This window comes from Juglans microcarpa x Juglans regia, chromosome 1D, assembly GCF_004785595.1.
Source record: "Juglans microcarpa x Juglans regia isolate MS1-56 chromosome 1D, Jm3101_v1.0, whole genome shotgun sequence".
NCBI lineage: Eukaryota > Viridiplantae > Streptophyta > Magnoliopsida > Fagales > Juglandaceae > Juglans > Juglans microcarpa x Juglans regia.
Window position 1 is genome coordinate 39,670,090 of NC_054594.1, and position 23,093 is coordinate 39,693,182.

A 23,093-nucleotide genomic window follows, 5' to 3' on the forward strand; every position below is an offset into this window, starting at 1 on the left:
GTATTAAAAAAAATATTATGCACGGGTGATAATATTCCTATTATTTAAAAATTAGATTTTTATCTGGTTATAGATATTATTAAGCTAACCAAAAGTAATGGTTTTGCGTCTAAAAAATTAAGTTTAAATTCTAATAAAACTTTATCATTTTGTATTTAAATATTATCATTATTTTTAAATTAAAATCTCATATTAATAACTCGATTTAAGCTACAAAATGTCAAAATATATTGAACAGCCTACTGACCAACCTTTGGCCCGGACCAGAGTTATCTTTGATCTTAAAAGGACGAGCCATTTGACTTCTCCCTTAGAAAAAGACGAAGACACTTGGCTTGTGATTGGTTATTTGAGATAAGATACCAACATTCATGAACCCAATAATGCTTTTCTTTTTTATTTTTAGCTTGTCAATTAAATATCATTTTTCTTAATTAAAATTTTTATAATTGATCAAATATCCAATGGTTTTGGACTTCGTGTAAATATTTAGGTAGGTTGGTGGGGTAGAAGAAGGATGTGATGATATGGATTCGTTAGATTTAAAATTGATGGCACTAAAATATCTTGATAAGAAAGACCAACACCGGAATGTATTTATTATTAAACTCGTATGTAAAGTACACCGTTCACATTATTTAAATAGTAAAATTTGATTGGTACAATTCAAGGTTTAAAATTTATTTTTTTAAATCAAATTATATTATGTATACAGTTTATTAAGTGTGCTCTGTATACTAACTTGAAAATATAATTTTTCTTTTGACCGTATATATTTATTATAAACTCCAATTCAAAAGGAAAACTATTAATCATTCTTTAGTATAGATGGCTCCATGCTCAAATATTATAACAAAATATCATATTTTTAATTTTTTTTTTATGTAAATACTTATTTTTAACAACATGGTGTATTATGATAAGATAAGAGTATCATAGATTCATATATCCCTTATTCTTGAACTACTAATTACTAAATTCGCAAAACTTTTTTCGACTCGTATATGTTTAAAAACTATATAGTAATCTATATAGTAATGTTTGTATTTAATCTATATAGTAAGGAACTGTTTAAAAACTTGGTATTACTCTATTGAATAGTTATTCCTCTATCTCAATGAGTTATTCTCTTTAGAATAGCTATACCTTTATCATAAAATTATTCAAACAATGCAATAGATAAACCATCGAGCCTATAAGTCCAAGATTTACAAGCCAGGCCCAGCCTAGAAAACCAGTCCACACTCAATGGGCTCAAGCTGAGCGAGCAGAAGGCCTGGAATATTGGGACAAAAGATGGGCCCAAACAACCCAAAATTCGGCTCTGACAGTCCCTAACCAATCCGGAGCCGTGAAGAGGTAAAGATCCTAGTACGCTGTCGTTGCGTCATCCCTCCATTTTACACACGTGGCAGCCTGCAAGAACCCCCGGCCCTGAAAAATCTACTATCTAAGAACTTGCTGCTCAACTGGGTAACGGGTTTTCTTCAATTCATCTGCAGATTTCTTCTGAATTGCAGAACCCGCGGTACTAAGAAGAGACAGAGAGTTGTTGAGATTATGAAGTGTGTGGAGATGAAATTGTAAGAACAGTCTTTAAGTAAAAAGAAAGAGATAAAAAATGAAGGGGTTGGTGCTTCATACACCTTTCATTACCAGTGGGAAAAAGCTTCCTTTGTTAGCTCTGGTAGACACACTGCCATGCTCTGCCAGCATTTGTAGAAAGAACATCTCGCCCTCGCCCTCGTGTAAGTTCCCCGCGAATTTCACTCAATTTTGTTTTTAAAATTTCATTTTGACACAGAGTTAGGTAGTTGACTTCAAGAATGGTTTATTATGGAATCAACTTTGGATTGTATTCACTTGATAAGTTTAAATTTTAAGTACTTCCCGAAAAAGGGTGGTAGAATATTAGGGGTTTTTTGGTTATTAGATGCATTTGGGTGGACTTTGAGCTATTGGCTTGTGAAGATTTTGGGTAAGTTTGGGCACGAATCGCCTTGGTTATGGTAGGATTTTAAATGTAACGGTTACGTGTAGTCAATGAACTTTGTCTGGATCTTGGTGGGAGATTTTGTGGTGCTGGTGGACATAAATTAGCAGCGGTGAAAGTTGCTTTTTTATTTAGATCAATAAACGCTCGGAATTAAATCCAATTATGTAACGAAATTGGATTGGATGGAAAGAAAGTTCAAATCTTGTAAACGTACTGCCTTTGTGCCCAGGTAGCAGGGATATTGCATATTTCTGTTCAGTCGAGTGTTATTCCTTTTTGCGATTGAGACTGATTCAAAGGAATGCCTTTAATAAGTTAGTTCTAACATCTCCGAAGGTTATGATCATACCTTTCATCTATGAGTAACATATTTCCTGACTGATTGATAGTAAGATGTAGAGGAATATCAAGGCTGAGCTTGGCGCGTGGCATGGTCAGAGCCCAAGCATCAAATGTTAGCATCGGATCCGAGGGCTATGAAGGCCGAGGGGAAGAGGACAACAAAAAGATATTCTCCAATGGTCCACCCAATGATAATTCATCTGAAATGTGAGTTATATGAGATTTAATATGGATGATGCTAAGATTGCTAACTTTAGGTGTCAATATTTTGAGATGAATAATTTACTTAACAAAAAATATATTTTGAGATGAATTTACTGTTAGTATTAGCAACAAACTGGTGTTTGAGTTTTGATTGTGAAACCAATTACATGCTATAAAATTTCTTGTTCCTACGGATGTTACTAGACTTTTGGGGCATCCTTTTCATCATATAAAAATTGGTTGAATGATTTGCATTCTAGAACAAAAGCATGGGTTTATTAATCTTCCTGAGATGTTAAAAAAAGAAGAAGAATAAAAAGTCCAGAATGGGAAGCTAATTCTTCTTCTGTAATTGTAGTTGTTACTTTAATGTGTTTTTGGGAATAGATAAGTGGAGTTTGTTTTAAAAAGTAGAGCAATAGCTGTTATGTTGTGCTCCCTTCTAATAGAATATTTCATATGCACGTTATTACTGGAAATATAAACAGCATAGGTTTGGCCCCTACCTTTTATTCTTTTCGTGGGTCACACATTTGCAAAGTATTGATTGAACTTCCAAATGTCTTGGCACCTACTTTAGAATTTCTTATGCTGGAGGTCTGATTGTATGTTTGCCAAGATAAGCAGCTTGAATTTAAGAAACCAAACTTGCTCTGTGACTCTTGAAGATCCCCAATGGTTCAAACGTCGTGCATGTATTTCTTCATTTGTCCCTGTCTTGTTGAATGGTCTTGTATGCTGTCCAATATAATGCATTTGAAATTTGTATGTTGAACTGCCGGTGGAACATAATGCCCCCCTTACCTTGAATCTGTACTCATGGGTACATGTCTCTTGATTTGGCAGTGAGAGGCATCAAAATCGAATGCCTTATCCTCTCTCTATAGCTCTTATGCTGTTTGGATGTGGTTTAGTGTTTTCACTGGTTGCATTTGTGAAAGGAGGACCTTCATCAATTTTAGCAGCAATTTCAAAGTCAGGATTCACTGCTGCATTCTTGTTGATATTTGTGTCTGAAATTGGAGACAAGGTAAATAAAGTAGCATAGACTAGATGTCATTTCATGTCTTCTGTTTAAATTCACAGTATTGGGAAACTAGTTTAATTTATGTATGGCTAAAATATTCTTTTCAGTTGTCCTTGTCATTCTATTTCTTGTATCCTGCCGGGAACCCTCATCTGTCATTGTAGCCCTATACTTTCACTTGCTCTGATCTATTGATAGATGACTCTTTCCATTTTCCTTTTTCCCAAACAATTATTTTTCTTGATTTAATCTCTTTATATTAGCCCATGAGTTGTATCGATCCAAAAAAAAAATAAAAAAAGCCAACGAGTTGCAACAGTGTGGAATATGGTCCCTATATGTCTAGTGTGGTGTATTTAGAGGAAAAGAAATGTTAGAACTTTCGAGGATCGTAAAGAGCTACAAAAGAGCCTAAAAGTTTCTTTTGTCAATATTCTGTTCCTTTGGGCAGCCACTATAGATTTTACTGGTATAAATTTTTTTGATTTTCTCGTATCTTTCTGTTTTTAATTAGTGTCCCTCTTGAATAGATCTGGTGTACTTAGGATAATATACCTTTTGTGTTTTCTAATAATAAAATGTTCTATTACTCATATGAAAAAAGCTCTCTGTGTTTTGGATGTATGCATTGGGTTACAATGTGGGAATAAACATTTTCAGCTTGGTCCTAGTCCCTGGTGAGGTGGTCAATGAGAATACATCTTGAGGTTAGAGATTCAGCTACCTTGAATGAGGAGATATAATTAATGACAAGAATGCCATAAACAAAAAGTGATTGCCCAAACATAAAACTAGGTGATAGTTACGTCCTGTTTTTACCGTGCATGTCTATATGCTTGCAGTGAATATTGTTACCCTTTTTGCATTCAAGGTTTTAAATGAGAAGTATGTTGGGTTTTAATTTACTTTTTATCCGTTAATCAGACATTCTTCATTGCGGCGCTCTTGGCCATGCAATACGAGAAAGGACTGGTATGATCTCTCCAAACCTTTCATCTCTCGTTCTCTCACTCTCTCTCTCTCAGTGAGTATTTGTGTGTGTCTACACACCCTTACAAGCAAATTTATTGAGCTACCACCCTTTTCCTCTTTTGTCATTCTGCACATCCTTCATCCTATATATTTATGTGTTTTCCGTTTTTGTTTTATGTGGTTTAAAATTAAAAGAAATAGAGAGAGTTGTAGATCGAAGTGGACAAGCATGCAAATTTTTTTGAGTGGCATCTGAAATTTTTGCTATTGACCATTTGTTAGGATATACGGGGAGCTCTTTCTTTAAAAAAAAAGATATGAAAAAATTCTGAGAGGATCAGAATTGAAGAAACATGACGATGCTTGATCATTTATACATTTTATTTCTGAGCTTGTTTGTTGTTGAGTTTTGGCATTTTTTAGTCTGCTTTTAAACATTGTTCCTTGATAAATTTGTATCCACTTTTAATGAATGTGCACTTAAATCATAAAAAATTAATATGATTCTTATCATTTAAAGTAATGCTGAACAGACTACTTTGCACTGCCTGAATTATGTATATATAATCATGGGACATACTACTATATAAATTTCTTTGATAAATTCATTTTAAGAGAGTATCCAACTCTGAATTTCTTGCAGTAATGTCTTGCTCAGCATCAAGTAACCTATAAGTAGTGGACTCCACATATCTCATGAAACATTGGTAGATATATGTTCTTAACTTGTGTGCTCATTTGGAATGCAATCCAATGTTCAGAAGTGGAGATTAGAAAGCAGGTCACCTTAAATATTATTCTGTCGTTGTGGTTGAACTCTAGCTCAAAAGGTCATTTGAGCGAAGAGAAATGAATGGCAGACATTCATATGTTTGTCTCTGGGTGTGTGAATCTTTTGAAACATAGTGATTTGAACATTTTCCTTCAAGCATATGGCAACTAGAGCACACCTATTTATTCCCTTCCTGTTTTAACAGAGGCTTGCAATCATGCTGGATTGGTGCATCTTCTAATCAGCGAGATTGATCGATTTAGTAAATATAATTGCACATACATGATACATTCGAATAAATACAATGATTAAATGTTTCCTCCATGTATTTAGAAACCACATTGCATACATTATTTCCCCTTCCAATAATATAAAAGGCTTGTCAATATGACATGGTTGTAATTGTATATAATTGCATGTTGTAAGAGAATAAGAGAGAGAGAACTCTAGGATTGGGACCACTTCACCCAAACTCATTTGCAAGCTAGGAAAGTTTTGTTGCATTGGATGAAATATGTGATTTGTTGCCAAGCAAAATGCTATATAGCCCTGGTGGCTTATATATAGCCTAGGATAAAAGACATGAAGTACCCAACTTCCAGAGGCTATAAAGGATGTAACTGTATTATTGAATTAGCCAAACATTAATTAGTTTTGTAACACTAATATATCCAATGAAAAGGGTCAAATCTCAAGCTTTCCCTTTACTTGGGAGAATTTCAAAGTGGTACAGGTCATATTCATTCTCTTCATATTTATTCTAGCTTGTGTGCAAACAAAATAATCTTCATAATTTATACCAATGTCTTACTGCTTGATTATTACTTGGATTGTACTGCATTCTTGTATACGGAAAATGTTGTAAACTAGTACTGCACAGTGAATTTTCTCTCTCTAAAAGAAAAGGTGCTGAGATCAAATATCTTGTTGACACTGTGTACTGATGCCTGGAAAAGGATTTTGCATCGAATTAGGAAAGTTATTTTGATAGTTAGTTGTTCTCACATAGTATTTAATAATTGGACAGGTTTTGTTGGGGTCAATTGGTGCTCTTGCACTTATGACAGTGCTATCAGTTGTAATTGGACTGGTATTCCATTCAGTGCCTGCTCAATTTAAGACCAGTAAGTTGTATCATCCGTATCTGTCATCTTGACCAAATTTGCTTATTTGCCTAACTACTTGACTGTGTCCCAATCATCAATTGTATTCCGAATACTTTCCTTAAAAATATAATCAAAGCAAGATATTTTTTTGATTTTTCATCAGACTACAATATTGACCTGTATAAGTTGTCGACACAACTCCGCTTGGCGGACAGCAAAGCTTTATATCAATATTTGAGCTTGAGTTTTTCTTGATTTGTTACCCCTTTTGGCCAGTACAATTGCTGCCTTTGTTGCGCATTTGTTCCTGTCTTTTCGTCCAGTTGCACAATTGTGCTTCTATTAATGCATAGAAAGATCTCTTGTTCAAAATGATATTTCAAATGTTTGGGGAAAAAAAGGAACCATATTGCAGTTAAATGTTTTAACATTTAGCTGGCATTGTTTGATACATTGTCTCATTTCAGGAAGACTTGATTGGGATATTCCTAGGACTTGCACTTAGAGGCGCCTTCAAGCTTCATTAGTGTTAATCTTAGAATGCCTCGTATCCGTCTGTGTCATTGGCCCCAAACACTGCCAATATGGTTATTCAAAAGAAGTAGGCGGATATTCTTTTGCTTTTCGTTCATGCGAAGTGGTATCTGTCTATGGCAGAGGTTGATTCAAAGATATTGTATAAACTTGGCTCATTTCTTGATTAAATCAGAAAAATAAATGTCCATTAACTATCCAAGATGGAGCTAGATATCTCTTGTTATGAGTTTTATGTTGTTTTGGTCCTGGATTCTTCGTCACTGAGATTGATATTGGACAACTCAGTTTCTGTGTGATGCAAATGGTTAGTTTCCAGTTCCCAGTTCCCCTGCTGGTTAACTTTCTCTGAAGTTGGCCCATCAATTCTCATTGGTGGAAGAGCTCACTGGCATAACCTGCAACATGGAGTGCGCTTGTTTTTTGCTTATATTATATCAAGTTGCATTGCTTCAAATTAGTTACTTTTGAATATAACAACATTTTTGTCCGCATAAACCATCCGTTAAAACATTTTTTCACATGAAGTTTTCTTTCTGCCATCTGAACAGCATTGCCAATTGGAGAATATGCAGCAGTAACTCTTTTGTTGTTCTTTGGCCTTAAATCTATTAAAGATGCATGGGACCTTCCTGCAAATGCAGTTCAAAGTGGTGACAAGAGCAGCCCTGAACTCGATGAATTTGTTGAAGCTGAAGTGCTTGTGAAAAAAAAGGTAACCGTCTTATTTCATAACCTACCAGTAATGGGGTACCACCTTGAGGTTCATTGCTTTCCCGACGATTCTGGCAGGCTCTGTTGTGTCTGATTGTTCTATTAGATGAAACCCGCAATGTTATGATGTATTTTTTCCCCTTTAGGTGTCAAAACGGCTCTCTAATCCGCTTGAAATTGTCTGGAAGTCATTCAGCCTTGTATTCTTTGCTGTAAGTATTTTGTGTCCTTATTTGCAGTAGCTCTTTTTAAAAAGAATTCAAGGTTAGGAGATGTTTTCTCGGCTTTTAACCAATTTTGATCGATATTCATAAACAAAAAACTTGATTACTTCAGACTTCATAACCTTCTGTGATTGCCAAATTTTTGGCATCGCATTGGTGCAAAAGTAGTTATCATTTAACTTGGAACCTAGGGGTTGGGTTTAAAAAAGAAACTTCGTCTGGGTATAAAGTGTGACTAAGTTTTACATATTGAACCACATTACGAAAGTCAGCTTATTGTTATTGCTTGTAGGAATGGGGAGACCGCTCTATGCTTGCAACAATTGCTCTTGGCGCTGCACAGGTACAAATTTCCAAATATCCAAACCGATGCATCAGAATCACATTTTACAATACACAGTCCATAACTTCTCTTCTCCCCCATCCTTCTGTTTTTTTTTTTTTTTTTTTTTTTCAGTCCCCATGGGGTGTGGCAGGTGGAGCCATCGCCGGACACCTAATTGCAACGTCTATGGCTGTTCTAGGAGGTGCCTTTCTCGCCAACTACATTTCTGAAAAGATGGTAAGAGCTAGAAACCGTCGCTTGTGACTTAGAACTGGAGCATTTTGATACCATTGCAACTCACTCAATCCTCATTCAGGTTGGCTATTTGGGTGGAGCACTTTTCCTAGTTTTTGCTGCAGCCACACTTTTCGGAGTATTCTGATGAAGTATTTGAAAGCCACAGTAGAGGGAAATAGGAGAGCGGAGAGTTCTTAGCTCAACCACAGTGGAACACTGCAATATGCAGAGACCATGCAAAACAAATCGCAAAAAATAAAGAGGTAAATGGACAAGGAATCCGAGATTTGCCTTGTGTATGAGAAGCATATATTATTCTTAGCAAGGCTCAACGTTGATGGTTTGTAAGCTAGGCTTGTTAGAGAGGTGTTTGTAAGATGATCATGATCTTGAGAATTCCGGGTGATGTTAGAAAGACAAGATTTTGTACTGACATTCTTTTTGAGAATTCCGGGTGAGGAGCCGCCGGTCTTCTCCATTTTTTCATTGTGTCTTGGTAGCTACTATAAAATGACTGAACCTATAGACGTTACAAATCGCCAAAAATATTATTTATCATCATTTTAATTATTATGTTTTCATCATAAAACATTAATGATTGAAAATTATTATTTATAAAAGAATTATAGTGTTTTGAGGTATGAGCATCACTTTTCCCAATGTCTGGAAACATCTTGGGTTGACTTCATTTGAGGTTTTGTGTCTGAAAACATTTTGATTTGACTTTGTTTCGACAAGATGAGATGAAATATTTTGAATAAGAGTGAGATTTTTTAGTTAAAATAATATGAGATGATTTGTAAAAAAATATATATTTAAATAATGAGATGAGATAAGATAGTTTTTACTTTTTAGAATTTGATAAATGTGTGGGTTTTACCAATGATCGAAGATCATGTTATAATTATTAAGGAATAGTTATGAATGTATTAATAAAAAGTAATATTTATAATTAATTAAAAAATATATCATAAATAAATTTATATTTCAAAACATAATTTTTTAATTGAAAATACTCTATATTTTCACCAAAAATTAAAATGGTGGGTTTCGACAGAGAGGAAGAGTCGTGAATATGGAGGAATAATGATTTTAAAAATGCATAACTTTTTACCATTTAAGTCAGTTTTGTACTGTTTATTTTACTATTTAAGCTATTTATGTCAGTGTTGTATTGTTTATCTCAATTTTGCTGTTTGTATTAATTATTAATTTTAAAACGTAAATGAAAGCTGAAAAATGCAGAGATAAAATAAAAACATTTCACTGGCCTTTTGGATATCCAAATGAAACTTGTCGTAAAGTCGAGATGAGGTAGTTTGAATCTCATGTGGGTAACCAAACCGGGCCACTTTTCCCAATTTACTTCTTATATTACCTAATTCGATCGTGGCTTCCAGTTAAAAGCACGGACATGGTACGTAAAACATATAAATCAAAAGAAAAATGCTGCTTTTTATCTTAACAACTTGTCAACTTGATGTGACATATTTTTAATTTTATATATACAAATTTTAAATAGTTATTTCTCTATCAATTATTTAAATCATAGTTATTTTAAATGTGCCACGTAATAAATATAATTAAAAATTAAAAAAAATCTAGGATAAAGAAAAGTATTTCTCAATTTTAGATTAAAATATTCCATTTCATTTAACTTGAATTTTAAAGATTTTATTGCATTAAATTCAATGACGTGGTTGAGTCAGAATCAAGGCAAGCATGGTATAAAAAAGTAGTGAGCTGATGTGAGGTAGCTGCCACGATACGGTGTCCGAATCTGCAGATATCCGATGTTGAAATAAAATTCTGCGGATAAAGTAATTTAAAAAATAAATATAACTTTAAATCATGTAGAATATTATTTTTAAGGTGGTAATTACTCTTATTTAAAAAAGTTTTCTATTGGATTATAAACAATTCATCTCTAAAATACAACAAAGTCACCAAATGCATATAGCAATTCTGAAAATTTTCTTTCAGAGTTTCTCGATAAAATTGTACAAATGACTGAAAATATGATAGAATAGAATGAATAGATTTGTGAGTCTCATCTCCTATTTATAGAGAATGAAGTGGCACCATGTGACATATCACAACTCTTAAATTGTGACTTTTCAACTGGCAATTACTGATTTAAAGGTCATAATGTTTCACTTAAAAATTAAAGGGTATGTGTTTAGCCTAGTGGTCAGCAGGCGCCTCCCTTGAGAAGTGGGGCAATTGTTTGAGTCTCACAAAGTGTCTTTTCAATTAAATTAATTTTTTGAAGCATTACACCCTATCAAAGTGCCTATTTAGGCCATGTACAAGCACCCAAGCCATATTCGGTCCATGTACAAGCACCCAAGCGTTGTGACTGTTTGGCCCACGTGCAAGGCTTGGCCGGGCCAAGCATTGTGTTTGTCCAAGTCCAACACTTCACAGCCTAAATCAAAGTGCACTTGAAACTCATACCCTTTCATTTGAAACAACACACTATTACCACTAAACTAATGCATATATTTGAGATAGTGGTTCACGTAAATAAATAATAACTCATAATAAATTCACATATTTAATATTACAATCTATAATATATATAACAATCCCCCACTTAGATTGTGATATTAAATTTTCAGTCAAATACTGATATCCTCACGCATACAAGAATGTATCTTTCGACTTAAACCTTCAATTACTGCAAATATCTCAAATTCTTAATAAAGTAAATGGTGATTTATGCTTAAACCAAGACTATAATAAATATAACAATCCCCCACTTAGATTGTGATGTTAAATTTTCAGTCAAATACTAATATCCTAATGCATATAATAATGTATCTCCCGACTTAAACCTTCAATTAGTAAAAATATCTCAAATTCTTAATAAAGTCAATGGTGACTTAGGCTTAGATTGTGATATTAAATTTTCAGTCAAATACTGATATCTTCATGCATACAAGAAGGTATCTCTTGACTTAAACCTTCAATCACTGCTAATATCTCAAATTCTTAATAAAGTCAATGGTGACTCAGGCTTAAACCATTTTTCAATTAAATTAATTTTTTAAAGCATTGCACCCTATCAAAGTGCTTATTCGGCCTATGTACAAGCACCCAAGCGTTGTGATTGTTTGGCCCATGTGCAAGGCCTGGCCAGGCCAAGCATTGTGTCTGCCCAAGTCCAACACTTCACAAAATAAATCAAATTGCACTTATGGAGTCTCAAACTCATAGTCTTTCATTTGAAACAACACACCATTACCACTGAACCAATGCATCTCTTTGAGATAATGGTTCATGTAAATAAATAATAACTCACATTCAATAAATTCACATATTTAATATCACAATCTATAATAAATATAATAATCCCCCACTTAGATTGCGATATTAAATTTTCAGTCAAATACTGATATCCTCATACATACAAGAAAGTATCTTTCGACTTAAACCTTCAATTAGTACAAATATCTCAAATTCTTAATAAAGCCAATGGTGACTTAGGCTTAAACCAAGACTCTATACGTTAAGAACGGAAATACCACATATATGATTCTATCCAACTTTAGCGAGATAACTCATTAATTATTTACACTAATCCATGTGCTCCATCCTTGCATTTATGAACATTTACAAAAGTAAACCTTCAACTTTTGCTAGAAGCTGTCCCCACCTCTTATGTTCACATAGGTAAAGTTCTTTTTTGTGTCTCTGTTACTTCAGACACTTATACAACTATTGAACTTCATTAAGAGTATACTACTCATCCTACGTTTAGCGTAACAACTAGCACTGACCATCCTGAAATGGTTTCTCACATTAAATTAAATTTCAGTGTTATCACAGTCACATAACTGTAACTTGTTATTACCCATTAAACCTTAAACTATTTATTAATAGTGTAAGGTTGGGTTCCTATTACAGGTAACTTTTTTAAAAGAAAGGTTTCAAACTCATTCCAATAAATGTACTATTCACCATATCTCTTGAGAGTCCCTTTGTGAAAGGATCAGCCAAGTTTTTACTTGACCACACATATACAATAATGATAATACCATAACTTATTAATTGTTTGACATATTCATGTCTCAAGTTGATATGTCTAGATTTTTCATTATAAACCTTACTATAAGTGTTAGACATAGTAGCTTCACTATCACAGTGCAAAGAAATGGCTGACATCGATTGTAGCCACAACTTTATGTCAAATAACAAATTCCTCAGCCATTATGACTCTTTGCCTACTGCTACCAAGGCTACAAATTGATATTCCATTATAGAATGTGAAATATATGTATGTTTCTTAAAAGCCTATGAAACAACTCCACTACCAAGGATGAAAAACCCAACCAAACGTAGCTTTATTATCACTTGCACTAGTAATCCAACTAGCATCACAATATCCTTCTAGTACAGCAAGAAAATTGGTACAATACAGTCCTAACGAACTAGTTCTTTTAAGATACCTAAGGACTTTACCAATTGCTTTCCAATGCTCTGTATTAAGATTATCCGTATATCTAGAAAGTTTACATATTGCAAAAGAAATATCTGGCCTAGTGCAATGTATTACATACATTAAACTACCAATTGCACTAGCATATTCTAGTTGAACAACCTTTCTACTAGCATTCTCAGTTAATTTAAATGAAGAATCGTATGGGGTATTTGCTTCTTTAATTCCTAAGTGTTAAAATTTAAGAAACATTTTCTCAACATAATGAGATTGACATAAAGCATAACCCCCACTATGTTTCTTTACTTTGACATCCAAAATAGTGTCAACTTCATTAAGATTCTTCATTTTGAACTTTGAAGATAAATACTTCTTAGTTTTAGATATTTCTTTCATATTTGTTCCAAATATAAGCAAGTCATCCACATAAAGGCATATTATAACACCATAACAATCAATGAATTTAGAATAAATACATTTATCAACATTATTATGCCTAAATCCATGAGATAAAATAACCGAATCAAATTTTTCATGCCATTGTTTTGGTGCTTGTTTTAATCCATACAATGACTTAATTAATTTGCAAACTTTCTTTTCTTGCTCATGCATAACGAATCCCTCAAGTTGTTCCATATATACCTCTTCATCCAATTCACCATTTAGGAAAGTATTTTAACATCCATTTGGTGTACATATAAGTTATATATTAAAGCCAGTGCCATAAGCACTCCAATGGATGTAAATCCAGCCACTGTGGCATACGTATCAAAATAGTCTATGCCCTCTTTTTGTTTAAAACCCTTGGCTACTAATCTGGCCTTAAAAGTTTGAAGAGACGCATCTGTATTGTATTTTCTCCTAAATACCCATTTACAACCAATAGGTTTTGATCCAGGAGGCAAGTCTACTAAAACCCAAGTATTGTTTAACAATATTGAATCCATTTCATCATTTATCGCCTCTTTTCAAAATGCAACATCTCTAGAAGTCATAGTTTCTTTAAATCTTTTTGGATCTTCTTCTATATTTAATAGAATGAGTATCTTATTTAAAACATCATCTCTATTTCATTCCAAAAGGAAAAAATAGCTTGAGATGACACAAAATCTGGATCCAAACTTTTCTCTTTTCTGACTCTTTGACTTCTCCTCGGTTCAGTCAATGTGTTAGAAATTATATAATTCTCTTTTTGATCAAGTCAGATTCTGGTGTTTGAGTAGGATTCGATACTGCTTTAGAGTCATTATAGAATTTATATTCAATAAACTCTATATCCTTTGATTATACTACAACGTTAGAATCAAGTCTATATTCTTTTGAATTCTCAGCATATCCTACAAAAACATTCTTAATTGCCCTTTGACCTAATTTTGTTCTTTTTGGGTCCGGAACTTTATAAAAGGCTAAACAACCCCATATCCTTAGGTATTCTAGATTTGGTTTCCTACCTTTCTACAATTCATATGGTGAAATTTTAAATTTCATAGAAGGTATTCTATTATGCAAATAATATGTCGTGAGCAATGCTTATCCCAACAAATTAAAAGACAATTTTGCATCCAAAATCATAGCATTTAACATATCAACTAGTGTCCTATTTTTTCTTTTTGCTAAACCGTTTTATTGTGGAGTATAGGGTGCACTAGTTTGATGTACTATTCCATTCTTCTCGCAGTACAAAGAAAATTCAGTAGGAAAATATTTACCGTCTCTGTCACTACGAATAATCTTAATTTTCTTTTCCTTTTGATTTTCAACAACAGACTTATAAGATTTAAACATATTGAAGGTTTCATCCTTACCTTTCATTAAATATACATACGTATATTTTGAGAAATCATCAATAAAATTAATAAAATCTATCGCCTCCTCTAGTTAAAATTCCATTTAATTCACAAATATCATAATGCATAAGTTCTAATAATTGTGTATTTTTGTCTGTTTTAAGAAAACGTTTCTTTGTCATTTTTGCTTGAATAAAAATTTCACATTTAGCACCATGTCCATGATTATATGGAATTAAACTATGTTTATATATAAAATTTAAAGATTTAAGATTCAAATGTGTTAAACGATTATGCCACAAAGTAGAAGACTCAACAATATAAGCAGAATTAGAACTTATTTTATTAATATTTAGTTTATACCTTCCATCACAAGAATACCATTTTCCAACAAACACTCTCATTTAGAAAGAATTACATTATCAGACTCGATTACGGTCTTGACGCCCTTCTTACAAAGCAAATCTACAGATATAAGGTTTTTTCTTTATTTCTGGGCATGAAGAACATTAACAAGAATAAGTTTCTTCCTAGAAGTGAATTGAATTCTCACAGTTCATTTTCCCACAACTTTTGCAGAGTTGTGATTTTCCATTAGTGCTACATGTCCATATGCTACATCTTCATAATTTTTTAATTGAGATATCTGATTGCAAACATGAACGGTAGCGCTTGAATTATACCACCAATTAGAAGATTCGATTATTGTAGCCATATTTAACTCTGTAACCATGCTAATGTGCATTTCAGAGGCCATGACCACAATTTCCAAAATCTCATTTTTATCATATTTGCACTATTGGGATTGCCACTTTCTTTTTTGTATTTCTTCTTGTACCTGCATTCACATTTAAAGTTCTCATTCTTTCCACAATTATAATAAGTTTTTATTTTCTTGAACTTGACATCATTGTTAGAAAAGTCATTATATTATCTCTTGTTTCCTCCAAAATTACTTTGAAACTTATTTTTCTCATCAACAAAATTTAATTTAGAGCCATTTTCAAAAAATACTTTCTTATCACGAATTCAAGTTTTCTCTTCAATTCGTAAATGTTTTTGAGTTTGCTCTATAGTAAAATCTTCTATTGTGTGCATAAGTTTTTTCTATAATTATTCCAACTTGGAATAAGTTTGGCAATAATAGCCACAACTTGCAAAGGTTCAAAAACTTCAATATTAAGATCTTGAAGTTTATTCATCAAAACTTGCAATTCATGGAATTGATCCATCAAAAAAGTATTATCATTCATTGTAAATTTAAAATATTTCATAATAAGAAATTTATCCGTACCTTATTTTTCGATTTTATAGTTAAATTCCAATGCCTCCCAAATTTCTTTTGGTGACTTGATTGATGTAAACAAGTCGAAGAGACGATCAGAAAGAGTATTTAGAATGTGTCCTCTACATACCACTTCATCTTCTTCGCCCTTCTTGCGCTTCGCCTTGATTTGATTATTATCGTTAGATTTGGATTTTGGAAGTACCAGCAAGTTCGAATTCAAGATATACGAAATCTTTAATGTAGTAAGAATGAATATCAACTTATCTTTTTAGCAGTTAAAATTCGTTCCATCAAACCTATCTAGTTTGACAAAGTCTTGATTCATCATATTGAAAGTCGCTATATCAGATTTTGATCTCATTGCGATTATCACTTTAAAATTGTTGAAGAAAATTGTGCGGATATAATAATCTAAAAAATAAATGCGACTTTAAGGCGTGTAGAACACTATCTTTTAGGTGATAATTGCCCCTCACTTGAAAGAGTTTGCTACTGGGTTACAAGCAATAGAATGAATAGAATGAATAGATTCGTGGGTCTCATCCCCTATTTATAGAGAATGAAGTGGCACTATATGAAAGACCACAACTCTTAACTTGTGACTTTTCAACTAGTTACTGATTTAAAAATCATAATGTTTCACTTAAAGACCAAAGGGTATGTGCCTAGCCTAGTGGTCAGTAGGCGCCTCCCTTGGGAGGGGGCATTGGTTCAAGTTTCTAAAAGTGTCTTTTCAATTAAATTAATTTTTTGAAGCATTACAAAAGTATTTTTTCAATTAAATTGATTTTTTGAAGCATTATACCCTATTAAAGTGCCTATTCGGCCCATGTACAAAACACCCAAGCATTGTGACTGTTTGGCCCACTTGCAAGGCTCGGCCGGCCCAAGTATTGTGTCTGTCCAAGTCCAACACTTCACAAAATAAATCAAATTGCACTTGTAGAGTTTCAAACTCATACTCTTTCATTTGAAATAACACACAATTACCACTGAACCGATGCATCTCTTTGAAATAATGATTCATGTAAATAAATAATAACCCATATTTAATAAATTCACATATTTAATATCTCACAATCTATAATAAATATAACATCCGAGTCGTAGGCGTTGTGGCCATCGCTTCATTTCACCAGATTGTGATAGGTTTTGCAAGGAGAAGATGCAGGAAAATAGTGGAGCATGTTACGTTGATGCTGTAGCTAATGCATGTTTCTTTATCTCAAACCAAAAACCTTTGGCAGCGTTGTAAGCAGGAGATATCTGGGTTTGTGACTTTGTATCTGTAGCAAAAGTTGCATTTGTTTTCACAACTCCTTTCAATTCATCTTATCTAATCATTACAATTTTCTCAAATTTCTATACAAAATAAAATAAACAATTCAATTTTTTCAAATCTAAAAAAATAATATTAAAAAATATATTCTAATAATATTTTATTTAACTTTTAAGTTTAATCTCAACTCATCTCATCTGCGAAAACAAACGATACTCCACAGTTTGGTTGTTAAGGTTTATTATATGTTAACTAGAATAAAATCAAAATGTTGTCTTCTTCGGTGTTTAAGCTGCTTGTAATCAAAATGCCCTAATGCGAACTATAAATCACATACACACTCTCACGGCTCACCTATGACTTGGAATCTACATTTGAAAGGATTTCATCTGGGTTAATGGCAAATTTGGATGTCAAAACTCCTCACAGTGAATTGCTTTCCTTACAAACACAACTTATACTGGTTGGTCTAAAACACGTGAGATTCCTAGTGTTTCAATCCAAGCATCAGTTCAGAACAGCAATAAAGTATCATGAAAACAGCATTTCTTTTGTAGAAGGGCACTAGACATAGGTCAGATCCAAAAGCAAAATCATTTATTTAACACAATTTACAACAATCTCATGTTTTGAATAAGCTAGAAACTCAGTTTTGTTAAAAGAATATGCAGATCAAGCTAAAAATTTTCCTAAAATCAGAGCTATTCATTCTTTCATGATTTGAATCTCTGTTTCTTTTTTCTCTTTACTTTTTGGGTGGGTTCTGGATTCTTCTAGCGGAAACAAAGACTAGATCATTCAACTATACATTGACGAGACAGAAATGTAGCATTTGAGAGCAATTCAACAATTCTTTTTTCAAGTCTTCTTGCTCCCAGACCAGGCCTCAGAACATCAGCATCTCCCCAAACCGAACACGTGTGATTTCTAGACTCACCTAAGCACCAGCCACCAGGGACTACGTTTCCACTACTGCGCCCCAAGATCTCTTGGTCAATGCGGTCGAGCATTGGATCATCTAACCGGAATCCGGAGGCAAAGGCTGCTCCACTCTGAATCATTGCTTCATAATCATTGGAACCGTGCAGGTAGGTCTCACCCATAGAAGGTTTGTCAGAGGTGGCATACAGTAAGTTGTGGTTTATGACTGTTTTGTTGAACTTCTGAGAATTACAAAGAATAGTAGAAAAATAATTGGAAAGGGAGGATGGAGTATTTGCCAAATACATCAGTAGCGTCCTTGGGAGGTTGTCAGTAGCCAGGATGCAAAACTCAATAAAGTTACGACTTAAAATAGAGAAAGATGAACCTGCATAAAAAAAGGATCCTAAGTGTCAGGCATTTTGTTTATATTTTCCATTTGCTATGGGACAAACCAGTGCTCTAAAAATGTTCATTCTCTATGCCATAAGGAAGGGAAAAATAAACGAGTTTTGGATTATAGTTAGCCTGTCAACAGTATAGGATATGCTTTTTTCTTAATGAGTAAAGGAAAGGAAATGCTATCTGGGTTAATGGTGTCCAGTGACACCACTGTCACACCAAAGCATTTTTTTTTTTTATAAAAATTTCCCCAATAGATCCCTCTTCTTACCCTACATCAACCAGTTGCTATTCTAACAATACCAAGTATTCTTGTGTTTATCATATAGGCAAAGTTAGCAAGGATCTGACATAAATATACAAGTGGGAGGCCATAAAACTCAAAATGAAAGGACATATAATTCATTTAGATGACACTATTCTTGGAAGGCATTCACGACACTATAACATTTGCAAGTAATTTAGGCAACAAAAGATCTAAAGTGTGGCAATGTGCTATCGGTTAAGCGTTTCTAAGCTCATTGTTGAATCAGATTCTCTTATTGTGGTTAACTGGCTTAATACTGAATCCCCAACCCCTTGTTAATATTTTGATAATTGGGATGATATTTTATAGTTCAAGCATCATTTTCCTTTTAGTCTCTCTCAAACATGTTTACAGGGAAGGTAATGCTTTAAGGGATATAGCCTCGCCTCTTTTGGAGCCTTGGGAATCACGGTAAGTTTCTCTTCTCTAGTTCAACTTCCTAATTGTGTTTGGTCTGTTTTCTCTGGATCATGCAGGTGCTCCTAACCTTCGTCATTAATTCTAGTATCTTTATTTTCTTTATGGACTGACTACTTGTAAATCATTTATTATAAATTTCCACTTTTTATTTTCTTTAGGAGCTTGTTTTGGGATTTTAGTTGCAACGCCATGCTCCCTTTGTATAAGGTATCCCTCCACTATAAGTGAGGGTTATCAATAAAATTCGGGTATTATCATATTCTTTAAAAAAAATATATTCATTCGAAACTTTTTTTTTTGAATAATTAAATGCCTATAAATAAGACACTCTTGCAAAACAGATACGTCTAAGAATGAATTGGAGATGCGGGCTATCGAACCCTGTACCTCTCGCATGCAAAGCTAGTTCATTCAGAACTTTAAATGCCTATAAATAAGACACTCTTGCAAAGCTTACGTATGAGTTTATGATATACAAGTAAAGAATGGTTGTGATATTGCCAGAGCTATTTGGTCACTTCCATAGTCATTTTCAATATTGTAGATTGGATATTTTTTAGCACTTCATTGGATTAGCCAAAGTTAAAAGACATTTTTGATGAATGTAAGAGAAATTTAACTTTTGGCTATTTTATTCACATAAATCTTCACATTGAAGTAGCTATTTTTTCATTATATAACAATAAAATAATATAAGATGAATTTGATTTTGGTTATTTACATCAAATTTCCACATTAGATTATACATTTATTCATTATATAGTAATGAATGACTAATAATTTAAAAAATATTTAATTTTTTTAATTATTAATTTATTTTATTTTATCATATTTTACTATTCTACCTATTATATATTAATTGATAATCATATTCTTATTAAATTAATATATCACTAACTCAAATTAATATACCAATTGTGATAAAATATGTAACAGAAAGAAAGGGAGAGAGAAATAATTAATAAAATATGTATTTGATGTATATACAGTAACTTTCAAATTTGAAAAAACTTTTGAAAGTCACTGTAGCTAAATTCTAAATATTTGGAATTTAGCTAATCCATTGTGAGCATATTTTACTCACCAATAGCTAAATACTCAATGGATTTATCTTTTAGCTAATCCAATGAGAGTGCTCTTAGTTGAAAGAGCATGAAACTGATTCTATCAATGCTTCCATGTTCTATGCTCTTCATCATAAACCACCAAAAGACTCATTCTATCCTGCTTCATTGGCATATTGATGCCAAGGACGAATTTCTAGTCCATCCATGATAGATATATTTTAATCCTTATTGAGAACAAAAGTAATTATGCTTATCACTTGTGATCTTCCCATCAACAGAAAGAGCATGAGACCAATAAATAAAAATCAATTTGTTGCATTGGAAATTTCTCGTTTTCATACAAAACTCTAGGTTCTCCACACATCACCACCACCAAGCAACAACCTTCTATCACTTGGAACCGCCACCCACTTTTGTGTTCTAAACTTGTTTCTCCATCACCTGTCATCTAAATTGCTCTTTGGCCTAAATTGCAAGATGCAACTACTACTATGCTTTTTTGGCACTACTGCATATGCTAAAATTGAACCAAACAAACTATTTTCAACCTCCATTCTATGCAGGAAAAACCAGCACTGGCTTGATAACCAAATTTGGGGCTTAACGGTAGTGGTTAATTTTGGGGTAATAGCTACTTCAAGAGCCCCATGCTCAGAAACTGACATGGCTATAGGACCAGTTATTAACTGGACTGACGCAACAAGGGATAGGTTTCTCTGTTCATTATGTGAAACCCATCAAACACCATATTAGAACTGCTGTACCCACTCTAATTTCACAATTTTACAATTCAACCTCAGACTATGTATTATAAACCAAACTCTCAATGTCCTACTATCTTAAGACACATAATTTTCCAATCCATTTCACACCTAAATTGAAAGAAATATTCCATGTTAATCAGGGAATTCCATAGTTCCATCAAGTGGAACGTAGATGCGCTATTCACATTGCCAACATTATATAACGAGCAACCAAAAGCTAGATTGTGAAAATCTCTCGACGATAGTTATGCAAATTAATCTAGATATTGTTTTCTTTATACCGCCATATTTCTACCTATAATTATTATCAGCCATTGACCACCCAAGTGCTTCCACCGAAGTCAACATTGCATATTTTAGTAAAATTTGCGACTGGCTTTAGGCACTCACCAAAGTGCAACGTAAGATAATCCCATACAATCATTGAACCAATAACTGGAACCAATAACTGAAAGCACGCAAAGGCTTATTGAGAATATACATCAAGAGTCATACCATTAAACAACCGGAAGGCATTTGGCAAGCCCCTCTTCTGAGTAGCATAAAACATCCCAGTTTTTTCCGAAAGATAAAGGCCCGGATCAACAATTATTGGTCGCAACCTCCTAGACCTATTAAAACAAAAAACACACAACTTTAGAATTTATACAAACCAATAAACCTCACAACAGAAAAAAGACACAAATCTGAGAAGTAATATCATACTCTCTCCAGCCAATGTAGCTCGAATGATTCAAAAAGTTAAGATCTTTAGGCAGAAAGGACAAAATATGAAGAAGATCTGAAAACCCACAAAAACCCACATCAGAAAACCAATAAAAAGAGCTAAAAAAAACCCGTATCAGACCGTTATAAACTAATAAACAATGCCACCAATAAGTTCAACTACACAATACCGTCTTGTGTGACAAGTGGGTAATCAGCGGCATTGAGACTGACAAACCAATCCCAATTCAACGACAGTCGCAGCAGTATGGAGGCGCCGTGAAGCGTGGAGGAGATCGTAGACGAGCCCTTCGGGTACGAGTGATCGGCCTTGCCGATCACATTGACGTTCTGGGCAGCTTTGAAAATGGGCACGGACTGGACGGTGAGGGCGAGAGCGTCACGATCGGACTGGGGAGCGGCGAGGTCGAGGTGGAGAAGGTAGTGGTTCCTGGGATGGTAGGTGGCGAAGAGGATGCGGAGGATTCGACCCGAATCACCGGCGGATCCGGAGATGAGGTAGGCGATGGAGGGAGGGGTGGGGTCAGAGGAGAGATCGGTGTGGGGGAAGAGGACGTGGTGGGTCTGGCGGTTCGGGAAGAGAAAAGGATCGGGTCTGCTTTGGGAGGAGGGGGAGGAGGAGGAGGAGGAAAGGGAGAGGAGGAAGAAGAAGAATAAGGAGAAGAGGGAGGCGGCGAGAATGATGTAGAGTGTGGTTTTGGGGTCCTTGGGAGTGCTGCCTGTGGTGATCGAGCAAAGGAAGGGTGGCGGTCGTGGAGTTAACGGTGGGTTTTGCATTGTTTGTCTCTCCACTCGGGTGGTTTGCGTTGCTGATCGAAAGAGGGTTTGGGATCAGTTCGGTTGTTGACCGTGTTCTTTTTTTCTGTTTTGTTCTGTGGAGTGAAAGAGAGTCACTGCCCACTCTTTGGCTTTTCCGACTTCTTTTATTTTTCCCCTGTTTTGTTGTAGGCCTGTACAAAACAACCGCTAAACCCGGTGGATCCGATTAAAGTGAACCGACCCGACCCAACTTTATCGGATTGTTATATGATAGGGTCTCCAACCCGACTAGGAATTTTTTATTTTTTATTTTTTTGTCTCGGTGTCAACCCGTTCGATAAAATTGTGAGAAACACAGCTTAAAGAATGATACGATGTAATAAAGAAAAGATAAAAAAAGTTTTATTCTCATGAAAAATTCATGGGACTACATCCTTCACCTTAATTTTATATACTCTGCAAATATTCCCTCAAACTCA

The 23,093-nt window shown here is 34.1% G+C and overlaps 2 protein-coding genes across 2 annotated transcripts; one reads left to right on the forward strand and one right to left on the reverse strand.

Annotated features, from left to right (window-relative positions):
- The first annotated feature begins 1,419 nt into the window (after positions 1–1,419).
- LOC121257193 (protein PAM71-homolog, chloroplastic) lies at positions 1,420–9,023 on the forward strand. The gene is made up of 10 exons (XM_041158130.1): positions 1,420–1,748; positions 2,386–2,545; positions 3,389–3,572; positions 4,494–4,541; positions 6,341–6,437; positions 7,505–7,668; positions 7,814–7,879; positions 8,184–8,234; positions 8,349–8,453; positions 8,533–9,023. Exons 1-10 carry the CDS (start codon positions 1,622–1,624, stop codon positions 8,596–8,598), a joined length of 1,068 nt encoding a protein of 355 aa, XP_041014064.1. The 5' UTR covers positions 1,420–1,621; the 3' UTR covers positions 8,599–9,023.
- An 8,803-nt stretch (positions 9,024–17,826) lies between these two features.
- LOC121257202 (beta-glucuronosyltransferase GlcAT14A) lies at positions 17,827–22,791 on the reverse strand. The gene is made up of 4 exons (XM_041158139.1): positions 22,026–22,791; positions 21,835–21,910; positions 21,625–21,740; positions 17,827–18,557 (listed from the first exon to the last, which is right to left on the reverse strand). The coding sequence occupies exons 1-4, from the start codon at positions 22,630–22,632 to the stop codon at positions 18,043–18,045; spliced, it is 1,314 nt and encodes a 437-aa protein (XP_041014073.1). The 5' UTR covers positions 22,633–22,791; the 3' UTR covers positions 17,827–18,042.
- Between the last annotated feature and the right edge of the window lie 302 nt (positions 22,792–23,093).

Excerpts from the sequence above, each read along its gene's own strand:
- LOC121257202 (XM_041158139.1), bottom strand. The coding sequence starts at position 22,632 with ATGCAAAACCCACCGTTAACTCCACGACCGCCACCCTTCCTTTGCTCG. Across the intron at positions 21,911-22,025 it reads CCCACTTGTCACACAAGACG|ATCTTCTTCATATTTTGTCC; the intron begins GTATTGTGTAGT and ends GTGGGTTTTCAG. Across the intron at positions 21,741-21,834 it reads AGCTACATTGGCTGGAGAGA|GTCTAGGAGGTTGCGACCAA; the intron begins GTATGATATTAC and ends TTGTTTTAATAG.
- LOC121257193 (XM_041158130.1), top strand. The coding sequence starts at position 1,622 with ATGAAGGGGTTGGTGCTTCATACACCTTTCATTACCAGTGGGAAAAAG. Across the intron at positions 2,546-3,388 it reads AATGATAATTCATCTGAAAT|TGAGAGGCATCAAAATCGAA; the intron begins GTGAGTTATATG and ends TTGATTTGGCAG. Across the intron at positions 3,573-4,493 it reads TGTCTGAAATTGGAGACAAG|ACATTCTTCATTGCGGCGCT; the intron begins GTAAATAAAGTA and ends TCCGTTAATCAG.